The sequence below is a fragment of the Halichoeres trimaculatus genome, unplaced genomic scaffold, assembly GCF_033239565.1.
Source record: "Halichoeres trimaculatus isolate MK-OKI-2021-1 unplaced genomic scaffold, fHalTri1.1 fHalTri1_scaffold_22, whole genome shotgun sequence".
Lineage (NCBI taxonomy): Eukaryota > Metazoa > Chordata > Actinopteri > Labriformes > Labridae > Halichoeres > Halichoeres trimaculatus.
In genome coordinates, this window is record NW_027437200.1 from 5,001,265 (window position 1) to 5,025,055 (window position 23,791).

At 45.3% G+C, this 23,791-nt stretch overlaps 2 protein-coding genes across 2 annotated transcripts; one reads left to right on the forward strand and one right to left on the reverse strand.

Moving 5' to 3' along the window:
- Nucleotides 1-935: 935 nt before the first annotated feature.
- Nucleotides 936-13,767, reverse strand: sh3tc1 (SH3 domain and tetratricopeptide repeats 1). The gene is made up of 19 exons (XM_074699112.1): nucleotides 13,588-13,767; nucleotides 12,010-12,081; nucleotides 9,027-9,157; nucleotides 8,825-8,930; nucleotides 8,522-8,662; nucleotides 8,202-8,400; nucleotides 7,882-7,958; nucleotides 7,547-7,742; nucleotides 7,240-7,370; nucleotides 6,998-7,033; nucleotides 5,532-6,887; nucleotides 5,277-5,417; nucleotides 4,987-5,205; nucleotides 4,739-4,919; nucleotides 3,792-3,942; nucleotides 2,330-2,452; nucleotides 2,096-2,246; nucleotides 1,815-2,011; nucleotides 936-1,662 (listed from the first exon to the last, which is right to left on the reverse strand). Exons 1-19 carry the CDS (start codon nucleotides 13,700-13,702, stop codon nucleotides 1,408-1,410), a joined length of 3,978 nt encoding a protein of 1,325 aa, XP_074555213.1. The 5' UTR covers nucleotides 13,703-13,767; the 3' UTR covers nucleotides 936-1,407.
- A 3,276-nt stretch (nucleotides 13,768-17,043) lies between these two features.
- znf16l (zinc finger protein 16 like) lies at nucleotides 17,044-21,932 on the forward strand. The gene is made up of 3 exons (XM_074698904.1): nucleotides 17,044-17,834; nucleotides 18,429-18,626; nucleotides 20,534-21,932. Exons 1-3 carry the CDS (start codon nucleotides 17,138-17,140, stop codon nucleotides 21,211-21,213), a joined length of 1,575 nt encoding a protein of 524 aa, XP_074555005.1. The 5' UTR covers nucleotides 17,044-17,137; the 3' UTR covers nucleotides 21,214-21,932.
- The last annotated feature ends 1,859 nt before the right edge of the window (nucleotides 21,933-23,791 follow it).

A 23,791-nucleotide genomic window follows, 5' to 3' on the forward strand; every position in this document is an offset into this window, starting at 1 on the left:
ACAGCACGAATGCAAAAGCAACGCAACGGATGGAAAGTTGTGAAATTAAATTAATGATTTTCTTTTCTTAATTTGATCTTTGATAAATAAAGCTTTGTGGGTGTGGACGTAGTCTCCCTGACGTCACCCGTCTGTTTCTGAAACGGAAAATGAAGCAAATTGGGTATAGCGGCCGTATTGGTAGTGGCAAGCATGGTGGCAAGGGCTTTGAGTACAGCTATAGGGCGTCTGTCGTCACGTGAGCTGAGCTGTGCCTGTGATTGGGCGAGCTTGCGGTCTTAATATCCTCTGGACGGCCAAGTTAGAAAAAGATTCTCCCCTGAACAGCTTACGCTGATAGTAAAATTAGCGACTCAGACAGGAGATGCTGCAGCTTGGGTGTCACCTTATCCTACTTATATTTCTCTATTAAGCAGTAATTCGCCATCTCATATCTACCTTTATGAATAAGTGACATCACAATGTTAGCATTATAGCTGAATTAGTCATAGCTGAAGGTAAAAAATGAATCATGTGATTACTTAAACAACTTTTCTGCACCTGTTAGAATAACCGTCCTAACTTCTGCTGAGGCTGTATTTATGTTGTGTTCTGGCTTTTGCATTTTTGTTTTTTCCGTTTTCATTTATGTTGTTGCTTTAGCAAATTGTCTGACACCTACTGGCCACCGTTGGGTTCACCTGTACAGGTCTCAAGCCTGTCACAGGACTCAAAGAAACAGACACACACACACACACACACTACAGAATGTATCCTTTCTGCTGAGACACAAACCTTTGTCACCTTACCCCAGCCCTCCAACACCTCCCGTTGTAAACCTTGGTGTTTCAGTCATTATTCAGTTTATTTCACCTGGCATTATTTTATTGAGTTAAACACAGGGCAAGTAAAATCACATCAGTTGAAGTACCAAAAATTATAAAGCTCTTAACAGATGATGCTCTGATGTTCATGAAGAACTGTATAAACTCCATCCACAGAGAACTCTAAGTTAAAAAAACTGACCTTAAAGCTTCCTCTATTTCCACCAAGTTTAATGAAACAAATTTCGATTCATGGTAAAGATACTGTTTATCATAATAAAAAGTTTGAAAAGTACTGATATCATGAATGTCTTTAAAAATGTGCAGAAAACATATCAAACATTCAAGAACACACACTACTACCGTTAATGTCTTCATGCTGGTCGTGTTTTTTTTCAAAGTGATTTTAAACCCAATTCTCTTTTTATTAATGCAGTGATCTCCACTACAGAGTCATGTCTGTTGAAAACTTTGAATGAGATTCTTGTTTGGTAAAGTGTGTTTTTACTCTAAACAGTGAAAGTGGTCGATGATCTGATTAAAGTCCTGAGTCGTCAGGGTCTCCGTGTTTCTCTGCTCAGCTCAGACAGTTAAAAAGTTTGTGTTACTGCACAGAGATCTTGAACTGTGAGCCGCTGCTCTGCTGTTGATCAGGTGAGATGTTAACCCTGCGGACGTTCAGCTCTGCAGCAAAAGCTCTGGCCCTCTGGTAGAAGAAGAGTGAGAGCTCACGGTCGACCAGGAAGTTGTGGTAGATGGTAGCGAGACGTGTGCACAGCTGCAGCTGGGACCGCTTGTTTCCTAAATCCATGGCTGCGGCCAGAGCCAGGTGGTAGTAACCTGCAGCGTCAAAAGGGTCCTGAAGAGAAAACAGAACAAACGGCATCAGAAAACTTTCACTATGGTCCGATTATCTCACAAGAGGCGCTGTGAGTGAACACCTGCCTTTAGACATATTTTCGTCACAGCACACCTGTCTGCACACGCTCCTCGCCATCAGTGTCAGCTCACCTTCAGGTCGTAGAAGATGATGTCTCCCAGTGTCTGGTACACCCTCATGTAGTACAGGGTTTCCTCCTCAAACAGCAGGGGGCTGGGACACAGGCTCAGGGTCTTCAGGAAGTGATGTTCAGCCAGCTCGTACTGATGCAGACTGTGGTACAGAGAGGCTAGGCGGTGGTACGCCACACGCTCGTTCAGACAGTCACCTGTTCAAACAGGTAGACACACAGATGGGAATACATGTACATAAAGACAAATAACCACACACTCTAAGGTGGAGGATTGTGTACCCAATGTGATGCTGATGTCCAGTGCAGTTTGTGCAAACTCCATGGCGTCCTCAAACATCTTCAGAGCGAGCATCAGTTCGGTCAGTTTGTTACACAGACGCAGCTGAGACACTACGCCGCCGCTCTTCACCGCAATGGGCAGAGCTCGATCCTACAGGTAGACAAGAGTCAGTCCAACCCATGAGCAGGGTGTGTGTGTACATGTGTGAGTGTAGACGTGTGTTTCACCCTTACCCTGTAGAAGACGACGGCCTTCTGTCTGTCTTGGCTGCTGTTGAAGAAGACGTCCCCGGCAGCTTCCAGAAGCTTCAGGATGAACTGAGTGTCTCCTGTGCTAAGAGCCACATCCTGAGCTGCCTGATGGTTACACACACACACACACACACACACACACACACACATACACACACACACACACACACACAGCACATTGCATTGATGAATGGATGGATGGATGTATTGATAGATCATAGCAGGTGTCCTGTTTTGATGACCAGGTGCACTGAAAAAAATAAATTGGTTTGGAAAAGGTTTTTGGTTTGTATCATTTTCGATGTGTTGTGACCCTGAAGCTGTTGACTTTTTTTTTATCGGGAAGGTCAGTCAGTCTCTACCGGGTGATTCCATTGATGGGTGAATCGAGCAGCATGAAAGCTAACGTTTTACAGTTATTAGTAGTTAACGTTTTTGTCAAGGATGGCGGATGTGTATGTGCTTTTTAAAGAGGGGAAGCGTGTCACACTTCAGGCATCAGTAACATGACGTTTCCGCCTGAGGTTGTGTTGGACGCAGAAACGTCCGACACTCATTGCAGAGCATCCCTGGACACCCATGTCCTGCAACATCTCTGAAATGTCTGTGTGGGTCTTACCAGCTTCAAACAACTGCTCAGTGACATTGGCATATTGTTCTAGTGCGGCCATAGTGGTCAAAATATATGTCACTCACTGTATATTGCCTTCTCTATCTCTGTGAACAGGTTTCAAGATCTGCGCAGTTAAATACTGGCCTCTCTGAGAGGCACAACACATTGAAAATGATACAAACCAAAAATGAATAGAACGAAAATCCCATGATAATTAAATTCTCTCACATTCTATTTTTAATTTCAAAACAGGAAAAAAAAGGCCGTTAGTTGTTTTCCGATTTTTGATTTGAAAACGAGAAATGAAACAAGTCATTATCCGTTTTCCGATTTTGGAGCTGTGTTTAGACAACTCACACCATGGCAATAATCTTGAGTGTAGTTAATACAAAACCATTTGTTGGGTTAACAATAAAATACAGATTCAGATAGTAATTTTGTTTTGATGTAACTGTGAGTGAGGAAGGAACTCAGTGGATATAAGCCACTGCTGTTCTTTGAGATGTTGCAGAGAAGGTACAGACTGTCTGTGTTCTAAATGGCACAGACCAGCTGTTTGTGCTCCATGAGCTGCTGTCTGTCTGTCTTAACCCTAACCCATCAACACATCTCATTTATAGGCATAAACACTCAACGCTCTGTAAAAATCAATGACTACATGGGCCTATGTCCTGTCCGTGCCATGTGGAGCACAGACAGACATAGATTTTTAAGTTGAAACATAGTTTGTAGTAGAGATGATGCTTACTTATGGGTTATCACAGCAACTTCAGTATTTTTTTTATCAGACTGATTTAAAATAAGATGTTGGAACAACAAATGCAGTCACACCTGGATGTACAGGTCCACCAGCTCGGTCTGGCCCAGCAGGTGGTAGATCTTCCCTGCTTGCAGCCAGCCGAATGCCTCCTTCTCCCTCAAGCCCAGGTCGATGAAAATTCCCAAACTGCTCTTTGTTCGGTCCAGAGCCGCTCGGTACGCCCTGCAAACAAAACAGTCCACAGCGTGAGCACCAGATAATCCCAAATACTCACGTCCCTCTGGGGGGTTAAAGCAGGCAGCATGGGGGCGTGGCCTCTTTGGCGAACCACATGGGTGTGTTGTAGCTTGTAGTCGTAGCCTCTCTTCTATAACTGTTTCTATGTCAGCAAGAGTCACTGCATCACACCTCTACAGGGACCAGCAGGGGGCACCACCAAAGCCCTGTTTCCACAAAGCAGTTCAGTTTGGTTCATCTTGGCAAGGCCTAGATTTTATGGCATTTTTCACTGACTAATCATGGGACCGATCCCCAAACGACCGAGACGAGCCGTCCCGCTTTTCTGTTGGGATGCCAGACTAAACCGATTCAATCAAAGAAGGTGGAGCTACAACACTGCAGGCCATTGATTGGTCAAAAGAATCGTCACCTACGTTGCGACAGCAGCTGCTGTGTTTCTCCTGCCAGCACACAGCGTTCTCTGAACAAAAGCTTGATCACATTTCGTAACAAACAGCCAGATAGCTCTTAGTTTACCACGTAGCATTTTCTTCTTTGTTGGATTTTTAGTGGGGTAGACTGTGCTGAGCTGCCATGGCGTCATGCTTTTATCTAACCAATGCAGCTATCGGCATCCAGCACCTTCCACGAGGGGACACAGTTGGCTGTGGAATTGCAAACAGGACCAGGCTTAACTGAGCCAACCCATACCAAACCATACTGATCCAAACCAGACTGCTTGGTGGAAACAGGGTTTCAGTCTACAGACAGGAGTGTACAGGATCAGATCCACTCTCACCTGTCTGTCCCCAGGCTCAGGTAGAGCCTGCTGACGGCCTCCAGAGCACCCCCTTCCTGTCCTCTGTCCCCAGAGCGTTCCAGCAGGTAGACCAGGTGTTGGCTGTAAACCAGACTGTGAACCTGGTCTGGACTCTCGGAGCCGTACAGACGAATTAGGTGTGTGGTGGCGGTCAGCTGACCTGGTGATCAGAGATGTTAGAGCAGGATACAGAGGATAGGATCATGGCTTAGTCAGGGTTTACTCACAGGCTAACAGGTTAGCTTTGATAGCCAGCAGCAGAGCCCATTCATAACACCCTTTCCCATAATGCACCAGCTGCTGCGTGACACAGAGCTGTCCGAGCTGCAGCAGCACACTGATGAAGTTCTCCTCATGACCTTCATAGAGCTCAGAGAAGAGCTGCACGGCCTCTGTCAGGTGTCTCTGAGCCACACTTTTAACTCCAGCCTTCAGACTCAGCACACCTGCAGGAGGAGGCGGAGTCAGATCACATGACTGATGATGCTTTGGTACATAATAGCATGTAGCTTCCTACCCTGGTTAGCCTGAGCCACAGCCCAGTTTGCCATGTCCTCGTACTCCTGGCAGACGTCCACAGCAGCCTCGTAGCTTTCTGCTGCCCTCTGGAGGTCACCCAGGCATCTCAGTGCCACACCCCGCATGTTCAACACCACACCTATAAAAGACATCGACATGACCAGGCTAGTTGTAGCTTAGCGTGAAGTGACCAGAGGCAAAGCTGGAGTGGAGCAAGCCCCTCTGTTTTTAAAACAGGTTGGAACTCTCGTACCCTCCTGACGGGTGGTGCAGTGCTCTGGCATCAAATCCAGCAGTAGGTCCAGGATCTCCAGAGCCACCTCAGGCTGATCATTGCTGATATGAAGCCATGCCATCCAGATGAGGGTGGTGTTCCTCTCTGGGATAGAGGAGGGGAGCTGTCTGTGGCTGATGAGGGCGTGCATGTGGCAGATGGCGTGTTGGACCATCCCGTGTTTGCAGAGGAGCTGACAGAGGCAGACGGTGAGCTGATGGATGAGGATGTGGTGTTGCTCAGGTCCTGGCTGCAGGTCTTTGAAGCTGAGGGTTAGGGTCAGTGCACGGTGTAAAAACGGAGCGAGCTGAGCAGGGATGGACGCTTCCTGCTCGGTGACCCCGCTCAGTCTACTGATGTTGTCTAAAGCCAGCTGCATGCTGCTCAGACACTCGCCGAGCGTCGCAGATGGCTGCAGAGACGCTTTCCTGGCTGAACTCATGGAGAGGTGAGGGAGGCCCAGCTCGCTGTACAGCCTTCCCAAGGTCAGGAACCCATGACTGGGCGAGAGGCTCCAGCTCCTCTGAGCCTCAGCACCAAGCATGACAAGTCTCTCCAGGTATGTTACCACCTGAGCCCCTTCACGGACAGTCCAATGGTGCTTGGCAAGAAGATGACAGGCCCGGGCCTCTGCCATGGTGTTGTGAGAGAGGAGAGTTTTCTTTAAGATGTATTTCAGAGCAGAGTCCTCCTGGACGCTCTGCAGACAGTCCGCGACCCCAAACAGCAGAGCCGCCAGCCTCTCTGCCACGCTGAAGAAGCTCTCTGGGTTGTTCTGGATGAGGTAGATGCCACACAGGTCGGAGTAGATGCTGGCCAGCAGCCTGAGGTCTGTGAAACCTTCTCTGGGGACACTGAGAGCCTCCTCCAGGTAGACCCGGGCCTGGCTGAACTTTGACCTCCCAGCACACAGTTTCCCCAACAGGAAGCACAAACGAGTCTGAGTCCAGAGGAGCCTCTTCTTCCTGGCTGTTTCCCTTGCAGCAGAGAGGAAAGAGGTCAGCTCGGCCTCGTCGCTGTGACCTGTGAAGACCGAGGAGGCCAGGAGGTCCGAGCTTAGTCCATACAGAACCCCAAACTCCTTTCTGAAGTCTGGCCCCTCTAGGAACGAGACAAGAGGGAGGAAGTCCTCAGTGCTGCTGTTTCCTTCAATAACAGGGTGACACCTGAGACATGGCAGGGTCTGGTTCTTGGGCTCTGAGACCAAGACAGAGTCCTCAGTGGCCCCGTTCACAGTTTCAGATCTAGACTCTGAGTCTGTAGACACGCTCAGAATCCTCTGAAGAGCCGTTTTCAGGTCAGACCCCTGGAGCTCAGGACCGCAGGAAGAGACAACTGTGAGACAGGTGAGAGACAGGTGAGAGACAGGTGAGACAGATGTTAGACACAGAGGACAGGTACTCTGAGAAAAGGTGTCTGACTTGGGCTCAGATGAATTTTCTTACCTGCTTTGTTTTCTAAAGGTTTTTGTTGAATTGTATCTAAAAAAAGAATGAAAACATCAGAGAGGCAACAGTGGAGGAGGATCCCTAAGAGCTCTAATCATCATGGTACTGACTGACTCACAGGGATCCACATCAACAGTGAAAATGTCTGTTTTAAATAAAAATGCGAAGAAATGAATATTCAATAAAACTGAGGCTCTCATCAAACCCAGTAAGTCTAAAGCTGAGGGTCTGAATCTTACCCAGTTTGTAGTCCAGTCCAGATTCATGGCGAGATCTGGACTTCAGTAAAGCTGTGGACTCCTTGAAGACCTGATCCTCACTAAGACTGAAGAACGTTGTCTCTTCTCCTTTTATTAAAATATCTGCTGACCTGGAACAGAGACAAGGTTTCTCTTTGTGAAACTTCCTGTGAGTCAGAGGATAGTCTCTGTGGTGGAGGAACAGGTCTACAGGTCTACAGGCCAATCTAAGTGTTTTTGCAGTCTACCTGATCAGGGTCTCTTTCTCTGTCTCTACAGAATGGTTTTGTCTGTTTCAGTCACTCACTCATACGTTCCCTCTGAAGGCTTCACCCAGCTCGTCTTCACCAGACCCACTTCACCTGTGACCTCCTTTCTTCCCATGAACCAATCAAAACACTTGGCCAGGAGTCCCAGGATGATGATGCCATCACCAGGCGCAACGCTCAGCTCGTCTGGGCCCTCGGCATCGTACTCTGTCGTGACCTCACAGACCCCTCCAGCTGAAGGAGGAAGGAGAGAGGGAGAGGGAGAGGGAAGGAGTGAAGGAGAGATGAGAAGGTTTGGTTTAAGACAACTCTCTCTCTGATATCACCTGTCTGTCTCTCTCAGGTGAAACAGGTTCTTGTGCGATGTTCTTACCGAGCTGAAGGGGGAAGTCACATGTAGGTTTCCCATCACCCACTAAGATATTCTCTGCTGCAGACTTTAGGAACCACCTGTGGACAGACAGGTCACATGACCACACTACTGTATGAACTGACTCTATTATTATTATTATTATTATTATTATTATTATTATTATTATTATTGTTATTATTATTATTATTATTATCGTGTTTTTTTACCATTGTACCATGAGGATGTTCATTATCTTTGAGCTGTACTATTTTCTTGTGCTTGTTTGCTTTATCTGGAAACAAAACAAAAATAAAGAATAAAAGAAAAAAGTTTAGACTCACTGGTGGAAAGGCGGGACAGGCTCCAGAGCAGGTTTCGGGGCCGTTCCTCTGGATCCATCAGACAGGCAGAGGACAGTCCAGCCGGAGCCCAGGAATGGTGGCTCAAACTGGGCTATGTCCCCCTGCTCCAGGTACAGGTCTCCTCCAGAGGTGGAGCTGTCAAACATCTGGTTGGTGCTGCAGCTGGCAAACAGAGAGCCTGAGGACATGTGGGGGCAGATTTATCAAGCAGGTAAACACACCTAGACCTGTTAGAGAAAGGGAACCTGCTGTAGGTCCTGTATGATCAGACTGACTCTGTAGACTCTGAGGTAACCTACCCTCCTGCATGAGGATCCCTCTGTACATCAGACTAAGTGTTTCCTCCTGAACTGAAACCTCCACAGAGACCTGGTTCTTCAGAGAACTGAGCCAGGACCTCTGCTCCAGCAGCAGGTTCTCCAGACAGAGACCCAGGAACCCTGCAGGAGAGGGGCCATAGAGAACTTTAGAGAACACACATACACACTCTTCAGATCTGTTCAGCTGCTGGCACCCAAGAGGTTTTAAAGCAACCTCTACACTTAAATCCAGGCTCAGAGTGAGGACCTCTGGATGGACAGACTCCCTGTACTCAGACTTACCCATGGAGTGATACGTGCTGAACTTCCAAAGCTCCTCAAAGGTTCTGAATGTGACAAAAAAGACGTTTTCCTCACAGTCGATGGAGACGAGATGAGCTGAGAGCTCCTGCACACACACACGACATGTTTTACGATGCACAAACACACACACGGTGATATATACACAGTGAAACAGAAAATGTGTGAGTGTGTGTGTGTGTACCGTGAACAGAGCGGTGACCTGACTGCTGTCTGTCTGCAGAGTTCTCAGTTTTCCTCTCAGAGCTTCCTGCGCAGAGTCGTCTGCAGGAAGCCGCTCAGCACCCTGAACACACTGCAGGAGGACAGGCAGAGCTGCACACACACACACACACACACACACACACACACACACACACACACACACACACACACACACACACACACACACACACACACACACACACACACACACACACACACACACACACACACACATACCTCCTGAATGACTTTACCTGCAGCGTTCACAGAAACTGTATGTTTGATAAACAGTTGATAAATTTCGAAGAACTTCTTCCTCTTCTACCTGCTGTCTCACCTGCTTCACCTGTCTGACCTGTCTCACCTGTGTGAGGAAATATTGAATGTTTTTTTTCCTGTAAAGATCCTTGTTGTGAAATAAATCCCCAGATCACTTTACCAAACTGAAATGAACTTTTGTGCCAGCCATACTGAGAGCCCCACCTGAGACAGGTGAGTCTGAGACAGGTGAGGTAAGACTGATGAGGTGAGAGGTGGACACATGAAGAACTAAAACTGTGACCTGTGTCACACCTGGTAAGGGATGGGTACCTTTCACATTTGAAACGATACGGTACTGATGCCCGGTACCTAGCAATCGGTACCCGTACTTAACGGTACCAATTTTCGGTACTTTTTTGTGTTTATGTGGTAAAAAATATCAATTTCTTTTATAATAGAATATAAAAATACTTGGATTTAACATATTTATTCTTCAATATATAACCTTGTAATGCTGTGTTCATGTCTAGTATGGAAAATCACCTACTCTGCGTCTCCCTCACAGTTACATGGATGCACTTAGGTACCTAAACATGGTACCTTTAGGTTTTAACTGAATCGGTACCTGGTACTTTTGACAGAACCTATAAAAGTACCTAATGCGGTACCCATCCGTACACCTGGTCACTTCAGATTTCATGGTTGCTTTTATCACCAACAAGAGTTTACACCTCAGAGCAGAGTCATTGGTAAAGGTGACAGGTAAAGGTGAGAAAGTACACAGTCACAATCCAACACTCTGAGCTGACAGACAAGCCTGAATCAGACAACATCAGTTATCAATGATCAATAACCAGGATCAGACCAAACTCCTGATGAGTCCTCAGTGAGAGCTCTGTTTTTATTTAAAGTAGCAGGTGTGTCACTGAGTCAGCAGGTAACTCTTTTCTCAGAGGTATTTCTCAGGTGCATTCACCTGTGTCTACTTCCACCACATTACAAAATGAATAAACTTTCAGATTAATGAGTGACAACACAGGAACCACAGGTTCAAGGTTTAAACCATCTACTCACCTGACAGGTCACCTGACGGGTCACCTGACAGGGCACCTGTCTGCCTCATGACTCTTCTCTTCAGTACTATAGATCTGTGTTCTGACCCACCTGAGCTGACCTTTCTGATCCTGCTTCCCTCCACCTGTCTGGTCACAAACACCAGTGACATACCTGTAGAAGTACCTACGGATGTACCTGCAGATACACAGATTATCCAGAAAGTATTCCCCACACTTCATTTTTTCCACATTTTATGTTGCAGCTTCATTCCAAAATGAGATTAATTAATATTTACTCAAAATTCTTCACATGACACCCCAAAATAAAAATGTGAAAAAAATCTTAGCCTTTGCTCAGTACTTTGTTTATGAACCTTTAACAGTAAGACGGCCACTTCAGTCAATAACACATAAGGAAACAGTGCATTGATTTTATGTGACCTGGGGTTTTTCCTTAGTTTTATTTAACTACATCCAGAGATATCCAGATCCAGTGACCAATTTCATATTCATTTACTTATAAACTCAATAAAATGTTGCTGATACAGAAAACCTGTGAAGCCAGCTCTATTGTACTCAGAATATCCATTCATTCATTTTCTATACAGCTTAACAGATTATTCTGTTCAGGGTCAAGGGTGGCTGGAATCTATCCCAGCTAAAGCTGAAACTATTCCTCGAATGATTCGAGGTATTTGATTACAAAAAATACTCAAGTAATTTTCTTCGCCTCGAGGAATCGTTTAATTTTAAAAAAGATCAAAGAGTGGTGTTTCAAATAGAGCTGAGGCCATATTAAGAGAGTTTTCAGACCCCTCAAGCTACCTCTCATACAAAATAGCAACTAGCAACAAATCTAGCTTCTTTTCTGGAGTTTGGAGACTAATGGGTCATTCTAAGAAACAGATGCCATTTGGGTCCACAGCATTTGATGAGATGTACAAGGCACAAAAAAGGTGTCAAAGTGTGTTTACAAATTTTGGAGCTACCAAAGCAAGTGCTCTTATTGACATGCTGTATCAGAAAATTCTATTAAAGAGAAAAAAATTCATTTGAAAAATAACTGCTCTTTAACTAAACAAACATGTGTTTTATCTGATTACTCAATTAATCAATGGGTTTTTTAGTAGAATACTGGAATACTAAAATATTCGATAGCTGCAGCCCTAATCCCAGCTGTCTTAGGGAGGGGCGGGGGTACACCCTGGACTGGTTGCTAGTCAGTCACACAAAGGGACGGACAACCCTCCACACACACTCACCTGTGGACAATTTAGGGTAACCAACTAACCAACTGAGCATGCTTTTGGACAGTGGGAGGAAGAGTACGCAGAGAGAACCCAGGAGGAACACGTAGGCTTCACACAGAAAGGTTCAGTGAAATGGGATTCGAACTGGTGACATTATTAACTTAAGAAATTGATTGATTATCACAATCAAAATGGGCACTGATATCAATAAAATCTTATCAATACCCATTCCCAATCATTGGGTGTTGTGTGTTGAATTTAAGGGACAAAATTTTAATTAATTCCATTTTGGAACAAGGCTGTAACATAAAAACATGTGGAAAAAGTGAAGCACTGCGATTACTTTCTGGACAAACTTTACCTGTAGGTGTACCTCTGGAGGTGCCTGTGAACATACCTGTAGGGAAGGTGTCCTCAGACGTGGACAGAGATCTTTTCAGACTGGAGGTGTCTCTGCAGGAAGCTCGCACTGAGAAGCACACAGAGAAGAAGACTTGAGGAAACATAATTTACCTGCTCTGAATTCAAACAATCACAGTTCTCCTTCAGGTTTAGCTGATTATCTGATTATCGGCCGGGTTGGTTAGCGCCCGATAATCCCCTCCGTTTTTTAATCTGGCAGCCAATAAGAAATGCAATAATTAATCAATAATGGCTTAATAATTTAAGGCTGTGTTATTTTGGGTCTGATGCAGCCGAGCTACTCTGTCTCTAGCATTGTCCCACCAACAATACCATCTGATTGGTGACACGCAGAGCCATTTTTTTGAAAACTTGACTTTCTGTAGAAAACTTTAGAAAGCCATTTACTTTTTAAAGTTTTCATTGAAGGTCAGAGGCAGACCGGTCTAAGTTTGGACTCACTGGGACTAATGGTGGAGACGTAGAGGTTGGTCTGAGTTAATTCTCCTTGTTATTAAAAGTTTTGAGTGATATTTGGCTAAATTTATTATGGAGGGGGAAAAAACTAGAAAAAAAAGGGAAAACAATCCACACAAGCAGAAAAGTACAGCCGTACAATAACCGAAGAAGCCTTAGCCGAGGAACATGGAGACCCTAATGGCGGACATGGGCTAACTACTGAGCTAATGACGATAAGTGAGGGGGATTTAGCCACAATCCGCAAAGATATAAAGACTTTGGCAATGCAGATGAAGTCTCAATTTGTTGATTTCGCAAAAACATTTTAGGACGATCTGAAGAAGGAACTAACTGATATTAGGAAGGAAATCCAACAGAAGCTAAGTGAGGTGATAACCAATCTCAAAGCTCAAAAATTCATTTTCTTTTATACTGTAAATGAATATCGGCCCTAAATATCGGTTTTTGGCTTCCTTGACTACTGATAATCAGTATTAGTATCTGCTCCGAAAAAAAACCCATATTTGTCTATGTCCACACCTGACAGCCAATCACAGGCTGTGTACATAACCCACTGAGTGTAAATGGCCCTCTTTATCCTACTTTCACTGTTGATGTGTTTTACATGGCTGTGTTTAAACATCATTGACTTCAGAACCCAGACTGAGCTCGGAGATGGCTGATCCACATCTAGTGAGCCCCATGACCCCACCCACCTGTCACACCTTTACCTGTAGCTCCCTCATCCTTCACATGGATGAGGTGGACACATACCTGCAGTGATCTGTCTTTGCCCAGGTTAACAGCCCGCTGTGATTTCCGTTGTTCGAAATAAAGTTCTCAGAGAACATGAAGTCATCAGGCTATAAAAATTTAAATTAAATCAAGGATGCGTCTGAAACTTTGCTAGTGTCAAACTTAAGACTTAATTAAAATAAAGGATGAGTCCGTAAATTTAGGTTTTATTTAAATAAAGGATGAGTTTTAACTCTGTATTTTATTTAAATAAAAGATACTTTTTTAATCTTTGGAAGTCTGAAACTCTGTCCACAGAGTCAGACTTCCCAGCTCAACCATCGATCATTCATACTTTAACAGACCCCTGGTAGTCTACCTGCTCTGCTGGGTCTCTTGGATCTCTCCGGAGCCTCCCGGACCTGCTGCCCGTCTGCAGAGACTCCTCTCCGCGGCCAGCTGCCGCCGGTGTCCCGGTCCGGTCCGGCTGACATGTCCGGTAGCACCGTGAAGTTTCCCGGTGATCAGAGATCCACGCACGGTCACGCGCCTGTGCCGATCCTCCGTCCTCCTCCAGCAGACAGGAAGAGCCAGCGGACCACGGTCCCTCCAAAGTAAAAGTCTGACTGAGCGGCTCAGATCACCTTTCAAACGTGTTCAGATAAAGTCTATAATTTAGGATTACGAGCAAAAGAAAGAGGGAAACAAGATTCTTAATACAGTTTTTCAGATTATGTTTAAAAGTAATTTTGTGATTAACAATGTTTGATTTTTAACGGCCTATAACAGCAGAGTTAATGATCATTTAAACAGCTCAGGAATATTAATACATTCAAGCCATATCTGTAGAGACACTCATTTAGGGGAGCACTGACTCCTTAAGATCAGCTCTGTAAAATAAATCTGTTTTATTTAAAAAGAAATTACTCCTGGGATTGTTTCTGTCTCAGCTCAGCCTCATGTTTGGGAAATCACAATAAAGACTGACTGACACTTAGTTTAAATGTCACTGTGTTATAACATTTCTGATTATAAAGACTAACACTCAGATTGTCCAGAGCCTGCTGTCTGTGTCCTGCTCATCCTCATCCTCAATGTTTGATCCCCTCAGACTGAGGGAAAGTCCAGGTTAATAATCTGTCAGTAAACAAACAGAGCTGCTCTCACTCTCATACACACACAAACACACACACGCACACTTTTAGAGGGTCAGGTCTGTCACTCAGACTTCAATACTGCAAGAAGACACCAACTATCTGAGTGTGTGTGTGTGTGTGTGTGTGTGTGTGTGTGTGTGTGTGTGTGTGTGTGTGTGTGTGTGTGTGTGTGTGTTTTCCTCAGGAACTCAGTCAGCATTTCCTCTCTGCCTTAGTTCCTGTCAGCAGCTCTCAGCTCTTTATTCCAACCACCAGAACACAGCTGCTCAATGCTCTCAGGGGTGACTGTAGATTTTACCTGTCAGGCCACCGTAGAGCTCACCTGACAGGTGATCATAGAGCTCACCTGTGGTTGTATCACTGTGTGTTCCTGCAGAACTGCAACTGATTCTGCAGAACAAACTGATCTTTTTCTGAGTGTTTTCAGTACCATCTCTGTCCACACACAGCACAAACACCTGGGCAAGGTAAGAAAGGAGCAGGGTCCATCCCTCTGTGCACAGGCACAGCTGACACTTTACTACTTTAGTGGCATTTGGTGTCATAGCAGATCACAATGAGCTCTGAAATCTGCAGAGGGAACTATGGGCTTCGTATCCAATATCTAACTTCATCCCTTCTGATTGGTCAATCCCCCCCCCCCCCCCCCCCCCCCCCCCCCCCCACACACACACACACACACACACACACTGAAGTGGAGTGGGGGCATTTTTACAAGTAGAAATCTGTTTCGCCTGAGTGGCAACCGTCAAGAAAATATCCTTATCAATTTGACAACAAGTGTGCAGCATTTGGAAAGAGCGCTGCAAAGACCACAACACAACACATTAGAAAAACGCGCCGCAAATACACTACAACCTATACTGCAGCCAGCCTCTAGGGGAGCAGTTTTTGTGAATACTTTACTTCGAGCCGAGCAAGCGGACGTCCATTTTTTTTTTTTTACAGTCTATGGGACAGCTCAGTTGACTGGTAGGCGGCCACAGGTTCTGGGCTTTGTCCCACCCTCGGACGCTCAGCGTCTCTGGGGGTCTATGAGGCAGTGGACTGGCCTGGACGCAGGGCTTCTGCGTGATGATTGGATGATCTGTCTGAGGCCAAATCTCTTTTTGATTGATAGTGAAATGAGCCAGTCAGCGATCTTGAAGCATAACCATCCACTGGAGCGTCTTTTGAGTTCTACATCTACTTGTTCTGGACTGATCCGGAGGCTTTATCGATCCCCAGCGAGTTTACTTTTCTTAAAAACGTCGAACATGTGTTTAAAGATTCTCTCTCTTTTCACCAATGAGCAGCTACAGCTACAGCTGTGGAGCTTCTCCTCCTGTCACTCACACTTACAGCCTGCAGGTGTAGAGAGGAGCTTTTTCTGTTTAAAGCGGCTCAAGTCTTATGCCCGCAACTCAATGGGCCAAGGCCCTCTAGCTCTGCTGGCCATTGAGAGAACTCTGGTAAAATCCCTTGAAAAAACACCTGGTTTGTATGACAGGGTCACAGATCATTTTCTTGAAAAGGATGGAGGGTAGAATTTACGTCTAAATAGATAAAAACAAATTTATAATGTAGGTCGGGAAAAAAAAGAGCTTCCTTTCCTTGACTGACCAGCAGCTGCCACTGGATTCCACGTAACCTCCTTCAGTGCGTAAAAAAACAAACCATACTTAAAAACACCAACATATCTATTTAAACCAATCACCAGAAACATAAAAAATGAACAGTTTTGGATGATTTGACGACAAACATTCAGCTGTGGCTGAACAACAACAAGCGTGTCGGGAGATGTGCATCACTTTTAAGTGTCCTCTGAAAACACTTTTCAATATAGCCGCACCAGCTGTTTGCTTTAAAATCTGACGTCAGGGAGACTATGTCCATTAGTACACCGTGTCTGGTTGTGCTACAGGTGCAAAATGTGTCATAACACTTGAGCAGCACTGATTCATGCCAGAAAAGTAGATTGTGCAGTTGAAGCGGCAGATTCCAGAATTTGGAAACGCAGAGTTGTGGTTGTAAAGTATAATAGGCATTGGTAGTTTAAAGAAACAAAAACAAAAACAAAACAAACAAACAAACAAAACAAAACAACGTTTGGGTACATTTTGAATTACAATTATCCAGCCATCATTTTGTTTGAGTAAATATCAGTCTACAAATTTGTAAATATTTTCATGTGACTTTACATTCAGATCACTTATGTGTGAATATTTTTATTGGGTTGTTTCTTCTTAAATGTGTCTTAATTAATTGTGATGTTGAGTGCTTTTAAATAAATTGTATTATTGTTATTATTTTATTATTCTTATCAATATTGTTGTTGTTGTTTACTCTGAGTTTAAATCTAACTTGCAGGTTCACATTCTTTCCTTCTGTTTATGAAGGAATTTTTTCAAGTTTATCTTTCTTCCTTCAGTCACTCTTGTTTTGCAGCACATTTCCTTTCATCCTCCTGCGCCCTGTGGAGAGCGCTCCTTGAAAACTCAAACCTGACCAGCTGAATTCAGGCTGACTCTTCTTCTGTGGTGTTCAGCTGTGAAGTAGCTCAAAACAACATGGTCCACTTCCGTTTAATGTTTCCAAAATAAGAGCCTTATAATGATGTGCAACGCCCAGAGTATGCGTTCAGATGTAGTGCTTTTATTATGAAGATTATCCGGAAGTTAAATTCTGGTTGCCCACGCTTACCTGGGCACACCTGACTGTCCCAGTTCCATCCAAACATTAGCTTTTAGCTGGCCGCTGGCTGACAGGATCCTGACCCGGTCCAGGAGAACCATGAGCCGCAGGAGGACCCAAAGCCTGTCTCCAGACCTACACCCGGCCTTCCTGGAGCCCGGGGCCTCTGCCCGGCCTGATGGGGACTTCCTGGATGTGGAGCCCGACGAGGAGCTTCTGTGCTCGGTCAACGACATCACGGAGCACCTGGGCCGAAACATCACGGTGGTCCTGGACACCGCTCTGTCCGAGATCCGCAAGATGGTCAGCATCCGGATCCGGGTCCTGAAGATGGAGCTGCGGGAGAAGACAGAGGAGATCCAGATGTTAAAAGCCAGGCTGGAGACCACTCAAAGGGACTCCTTCCCCGGGGGGAGCACCCTGGACCCGTCTGCGGATTCTGGCCTGAGGAAACCGGACTTGAACAAACTCGGCACAGCAGACCCTCGAAGGACCCGATCCCTCCTCCCTGGAGTCAAGAAGGAGAACATCGACGCGATCTGTGACTACCTGATGAAGGACAAGAACTCCAGAGGGAGCCAGGACCAAGAGCAGGACCAGATCAGCGACAGGGAGGCCCGACACGACCCGGACTCACAGTCCCTTCACCTGTGGCCGGACAGCGGACTGGCTGGACCTGGTCCTGGAGACTCAGAGACCACCACAGAGGACCTGTTCAGCATGCTCCCCTCTGGTAGTAAGAGGATCTACGACTACGACTGGATCCCCCCAATGGAGTTCTCCTCGGAACTGAAAGGTAAACTGGTCCAGGTGGGAGTGGGCGGGGTCACTGTGCAGGTGTGTCACAGCGAGAGGGGGCGGGGTCTCATAGCAGCGCTAGTGACGTTTGACAGGACGCCTGTGTAGGTGTCCTTAGGAGGCGAGTTACAATATGTGCGTATAAAAAGAGTCCTGTTTGGACCAGATTCTGCCCCCCCCCCTCCCCCCCCCCTCCCCCCTCCCCTAGTGGATATGAGTAGACCTAAATTACACAGAGTTTGGAAGCTGCTTGTTCTCTTGTTTTAGCATGGGTAAAGATAACACAGAAGACACTGTTATCTATACCAATGCTAAAACAAGAGAACAAGCAGCATCCAAACTCTCTGCAGCATTAACTAAAGCCTCAGATTGGCTTACTCACAGCTGTCCAACATTAATCGTGAGCAAAGCTGTAGGAATGTATTTTTTCAGTCAAGGGAAACAACACACCTCAACCTGATATGACTGTAAATGGAGAGGTAATACAGAGCTTTAAACATTTCAAGCTTCTAGGCATAACAATTGAAGCCAGTCTGAGTTTTGATCTGATCTAAATACCTGCGTGTGTTTGTTTGTTCGTGTGTGTTGTCAGTGATGAAGGAGTCTGACTGTGAGGACCATCCAGTCACTGCAGCAGATGATGACGACGACTCATCAAGGACAGAGGACAGAGGCCTAGACCCCGACCAGGACCCCCTCTCTCAGGTGCAGCCTGCAGAGTTCTCCATGGAGGAGCACAGATCTCCTGGTGGGAGTCCAGAGGAAGGGGGAGGAGAGCATCCTGCAGGAGGTGAGTCAGGCTCAGGTGTGACAGGAGCAGAAGGATAAAGGTCAACCACAAGCTGAGGATGTCTAACATGATCCTCATTTTAACATTATCAAACTGCATCAATTAAAATGTAGTTTAACACACTGTTTGATTTTAAATGTACTTTATTATTCAATCCTTATCATGCTTTATAATTTACTCTGCCCCCTGGAGGACACAGATCAAACTTCAGGTTTATTCGGTGGAACTTCACGCTGTCATTGGGCCTCATTTACTAATAAACGTGTGAAAATGTTCTTTCTCACTGACTCAAAAATTTAGTAAGTTTGAGGTGCTGAAGCAAAAAGTGTTACAACCATACCTGGTCACCCCTATAATAAGCATGAATATGCGCCAGTTTTATGGTTATTTCATACATTTAGTCAGTTCACAGTTTGTATTATTGAATTGTATGAGAGACTTTTTTCTTTTACTGAACTTCTTTACTAGACTAAATATGTCGTGCATTTAGTTAAAGGGCATATTGCAGGTTAAAGACAACTGTAAAGAAATTGATAGGAAAATAACTTCAAAACAAAATCCTGAAAGAAATTCCTGAATTTATCAACCACAGAGTCTCCTGGAGACGTTTTAGTGTGAGTTTTTGTACTTCCACACTAAAAACCGGCATCTCAGTGTCACGTCACAGTCGGGAGTCCCTCTGCTTCTGCTTCTTTTTAACATAAATAAACATGGATCAGACTGTCACTCCTGTCAATGAGGAAGAAGAAAATCTGTTTTCCTATCCATATATGGTCTTCAGAGTTATAATTACGCCCCTGGCGCAAACCTCAGATCGTTGCTGAAAAAAGTTAGTCTGGAGCCCTGGTGTCATCTCATTCAGATGAAGCAAGAAATGATTGCATGCTAAGCTAGGCTACGTCTTTGCCACAGACGACACTACACTTTGCTATTTTCTGCTATTACTGCACTTTTTTTTGAACCGATCCCAGGCAACATTTTTTTGTTGTTGGTTGGGTAGCCATAAAGGCAGACATTAAAAAGAATAGGATGAGCCTGAACATAATCTAGCTTTTCGGTATCCATGACAGAACTAGGAACCAAAGTTACATGCGTTGTTCTTTAGGGCCCTCTCGGTCGAAGGACATCTCTACTCTGATTGGTTGTCACTGTTTGCCACTGAACTGCATCATAGCTAATTACCATACAGTTGACAGAGGCTCAACTTCACATCTGGTGCCCCTTTTGATGCTCTAGCCGCTCAGGACGCTGGGCCCTTGTTGAAAATCAATTAACTTCCGGCGTGCCTGCCGCTTTTGCCTCTTTTGGTGTGAACGCACAGTAACACATCTGAATCCTCTTAATCAACGGTCAAATTAAATGATACTTTGACAGAAGCACAATAAACACGACCCAATATGCCTGATCTCACTCATGTCAACCTGTTATTCTCATTAGCTCAAAGCGGAGTGAAGGAATGTGAGTCCCTTTTGCTACATCAAATTACACGATCCTGAAAAAAGAGCGTTTTGAACAGCTATACTGAAAACAGCCACTTCTTCCTCTAAATTTGTGCCTTTTTTTGTTGAATATCATAAAATCAATGATTCACTTATTCTACTGCCATTATCAGACCATGTTCAGTGTTAATCTGGAAAAAAATATCCTGCAATATGCCCTTTAAGGTGTTTGTGTTAACATTTTTTGACAGAGTTGGTCATCATTATTTGTGTGTGTGCATGGTCTGAGGAGATTTTAAATTCATTTGCAGTGTAAAAACAAATCCAAGTAAGAAAAAATGAATGAATCACAGATTTTTGCGTAAAACAATTGTACGCACTGTTTGTGAAAGAGGCCCATTAAGAGGTTATCTATGGTAGTATAAAAGTCACATGACATCTTTGTGTATGTGTATGTGTGTGTGTCAGGCCCACAGCTCCCTGCTCACACCTTCATCTGCTCGCTGTGTGGAACCTTCTGCCCGGACTCGACATTCCTGGAGGAGCACATTAAACTGATTCACCTGGACTCTGCTGAGGCCCTGCAGTCTACCAGTTTACCTGTCCCCCCTGTCACAGAGAGCTGCAGCGAGTCCAGGAGAAGCCGAGGGGGGCAAGTGGAGGCCGTGGCTGGAAGTGGGGCTCGAGAAGTGGCGGGGCCTGTGAGGAGGGAGGTGAAGATGGATGGGGGCTACGAGTGTGGGGACTGTGGGCGCCACTTTAACTACCTGGGAAACCTGCGGCAGCACCAGCGGATCCACACTGGGGAGAAACCCTTCATGTGTCCTGAGTGTGGCGAGCGCTTCAGACACGCTGCCCGCCTTAAGAGCCACCGCCTGGTGCACAGCGGCGCCCAGAGCCCCTTCCCCTGCCCCCAGTGCGGGAAAGGCTTCTCTGTCCTGTCTGGACTGAAGAGACACCAGCGGGTCCACACAGGGGAGAGTCCTTACGCCTGCCCCCAGTGTGGCCGCCGCTTCAAGGAGCTGGGAAACCTGTACACCCACCAGAGGATCCACAGTGGGGCCACACCCTACAGCTGCCACACCTGTGGGCGCAGCTTCAGACACCTGGGCACCTACAAGAGCCACCGCTGCACCCCCAACCAGTGACCCTAACTAAACCTCTGATCCTTAACCTATGACTTTGACCCTAAATCCGAGACCCCCTTAATCAGGGGCTGTGGAACACATCTGATACATGGTCTGTCAGGGACAGGGCCTAGTTCCTGGGTCAGATGCTGGAGTAGCCTGCAGTCTGAGGAGGTTTCACTTGTAGTGCTGAGTTCAGAATCTCTTTTTTGTACTTAGAGCCTTTTTTGTCCCCTTTTCCTCCTCCTTTGGTCTCTGAGGTCCTGGAGCTGCAGAAGTGATCTCCCAGGACCTCACCTCTTCTGGTCCCCATGGGTTCAGAGCTGTCCCCCTCCTGACTCCAGAGAGCTTCACACGTATGGAAGAAAGAGAGTAGAGACACATTTTGGAGTATGGATGTGAAAGAGGATCAAACACTAGATAAGAGGGTTCAGAGGAGGTGTTTGAGGGAGCAAAGAGGAGCAGTGGAGCTCTGATCCGTCTCTCTTAGCTCGAACAGTAATGTCTGACTGAAAAGTTTCAAATAACACTTTTAAAATTTATTGAACTGTCTAATTGATGACTGCCTTATCTAATCTGCCATTACAGACTACAACTCCCATAACCCCATGCTGCATCATACCCCTCTGTATGAACACTGTAACATGTTCAATGTAAGAATCTATGGCCACAGTGCCCCCATGTGGACAGACTGTATAACTGATCTGATGTTTTATACGTTTGCCTGTTTGATGACTAAAGAGAGAAAACATTTCATGTGTTGGTTCTTTCTTGGTACACACACCCTCCAATGCATAAATGTCCACACACACACTGTGACACACACACACAAACAATGTGTCAAAGAAAAAAAATGCTGAACCTGTTTCTGAACCTCTTTCAACATGTGTTAGATCCACTCACTGTTTACTTGTGTGAGCATTTTACTTCCTGCCTGTGGATGGAAGTCCTACATCACGGTGATATTTCTGAGTAACAGGGAGCAGAGACGTCAGTTTGCAGCCAGCGGTGCATTCACAAACACTCTGACAGTCTGTCTTAAAAAGGTCAAAGTCCTGCAGTCGAGCGTGAACGTTCAGACGCCAACCTCTCAAAGGGAACTTTGATTTTTACTCTGGAGGGCTGGCAGAGCAAGCCGAGGCCTTCACACACCACTGATCCTCCACAGATGGGTCCATGTGACTCATGATGAACCGCCTTCATGCTCCTACTGGATAGCATTTACAGGTGAGATCAATGTCCCATATCTATGTTTGTCTCACCACGTCATGAAAGATAAAAAGCTGTGCAGCCAAGTGTAGGCATCATGAGCTCCAGTTTAGATGTGATCCTGCATAAGCATGTCTGAGAGGGATCAGGGTCTTCACACTGTGACATAATCAAGGAGAGATCTGTTAGAGAGCAAGGTGGGCACATCTGCAAAGAAAAGGTGAGAAATTAACAGAGAGATCACAGCACAGGATAGAAACTTACATGTGACTGATTTAATGACAGTAAACAGATGTGTTTTTTTTTTCTAGAAATCAGGTTTGAGTGAAGTCAGTGATGCTGCTTTAGGCGTTCAGGAGAATCAGTCATCATTTGTTATCATCAGTCTGAGGTGATGGACAAGGTTTTAAAAAGGCATTCTGACTGAATGTCTCGCTGCAGGTTTTTGACACACTGAAGTGAGCACATGAGCCATTAACCTGTGGTTACAGGTAAAGTTCTCTGTTGGCAACTGTAACCATGGTAACAGCAAAACCAGGAACATTGGGCATATGAACACAGACACTCACGCACACACACACATGCACACACAGAACAGAAGCATGAAACAGAATGAAAAATTGCAGCTAGTCCAGACTCCAACATGATGTAGAGTCATCACAAAGTTACACATGATAAATACATGTGTATTTTAACAGTTGTTTAAATCATGTTATTTAAAAACTGTTGGTTTATAGAAAGTGTTTGCATTTACATTAATGTTCTTACATGTGTCTACTCAACATGTGTATGGAACGTGTGTACAGAAGCAGCACGTGCTGTGAAACTGAATCAATCCAACTCTAGAGGGATGATGGATCTGAATCCAGCTCGATCACTCTGGATCTGCCCTCATCTGCCTGAACCTGTCTATTTTCCCTGGACCTGGGGGGGGTCTTTCTGGATTTATCTAAAGCTGTCTAGATCTTCTGAATTAGTCTAAATCAGTCCACATCTGTCACAAGTTATCTGGATAAAGGTGATGTCCTGAAATGGTTTAAATCCTATTTGTCTGAGAAGACCTTCTCTGTTCACCTCGGTCAACATGCTTCATCAGAGGCCCCCCTAGTCTGTGGGATCCCTCAAGGCTCTATTCTTGGCCCTGTACTGTTTTCTTTATATATGCTCCCATTGGGATCCATCTTTAGAAAACATGGTGTCACCTTTCATTGCTATGCAGATGACTTGCAAATCTATCTATCGTTTAAAACCAATGATTCTTTGAATGTCAAATTATGGATGACGTTCAACTTCTTAAGTGTGACTGACAAGAAAACTGATATTATTGTTTTTGGTTCACATGATCTGCTGGAGGGTGTTGACAGTGTTTTTGGTAATCTGGGATCTTACT

Bases quoted from the DNA above. Each gene is read 5' to 3' on its own strand.
- sh3tc1 (XM_074699112.1), bottom strand. From the start codon at position 13,702: ATGTCAGCCGGACCGGACCGGGACACCGGCGGCAGCTGGCCGCGGAGA. The intron at 8,663-8,824 runs GTAAGTCTGAGT...CCTCTCCTGCAG, and splicing joins CAGCACGTATCACTCCATGG to GGTTCCTGGGTCTCTGTCTG. The intron at 2,012-2,095 runs GTACACAATCCT...CTGTTTGAACAG, and splicing joins GGACATCAGCATCACATTGG to GTGACTGTCTGAACGAGCGT.
- znf16l (XM_074698904.1), top strand. From the start codon at position 17,138: ATGAGCCGCAGGAGGACCCAAAGCCTGTCTCCAGACCTACACCCGGCC. The intron at 17,835-18,428 runs GTAAACTGGTCC...GTGTGTTGTCAG, and splicing joins GTTCTCCTCGGAACTGAAAG to TGATGAAGGAGTCTGACTGT. The intron at 18,627-20,533 runs GTGAGTCAGGCT...TGTGTGTGTCAG, and splicing joins AGGAGAGCATCCTGCAGGAG to GCCCACAGCTCCCTGCTCAC.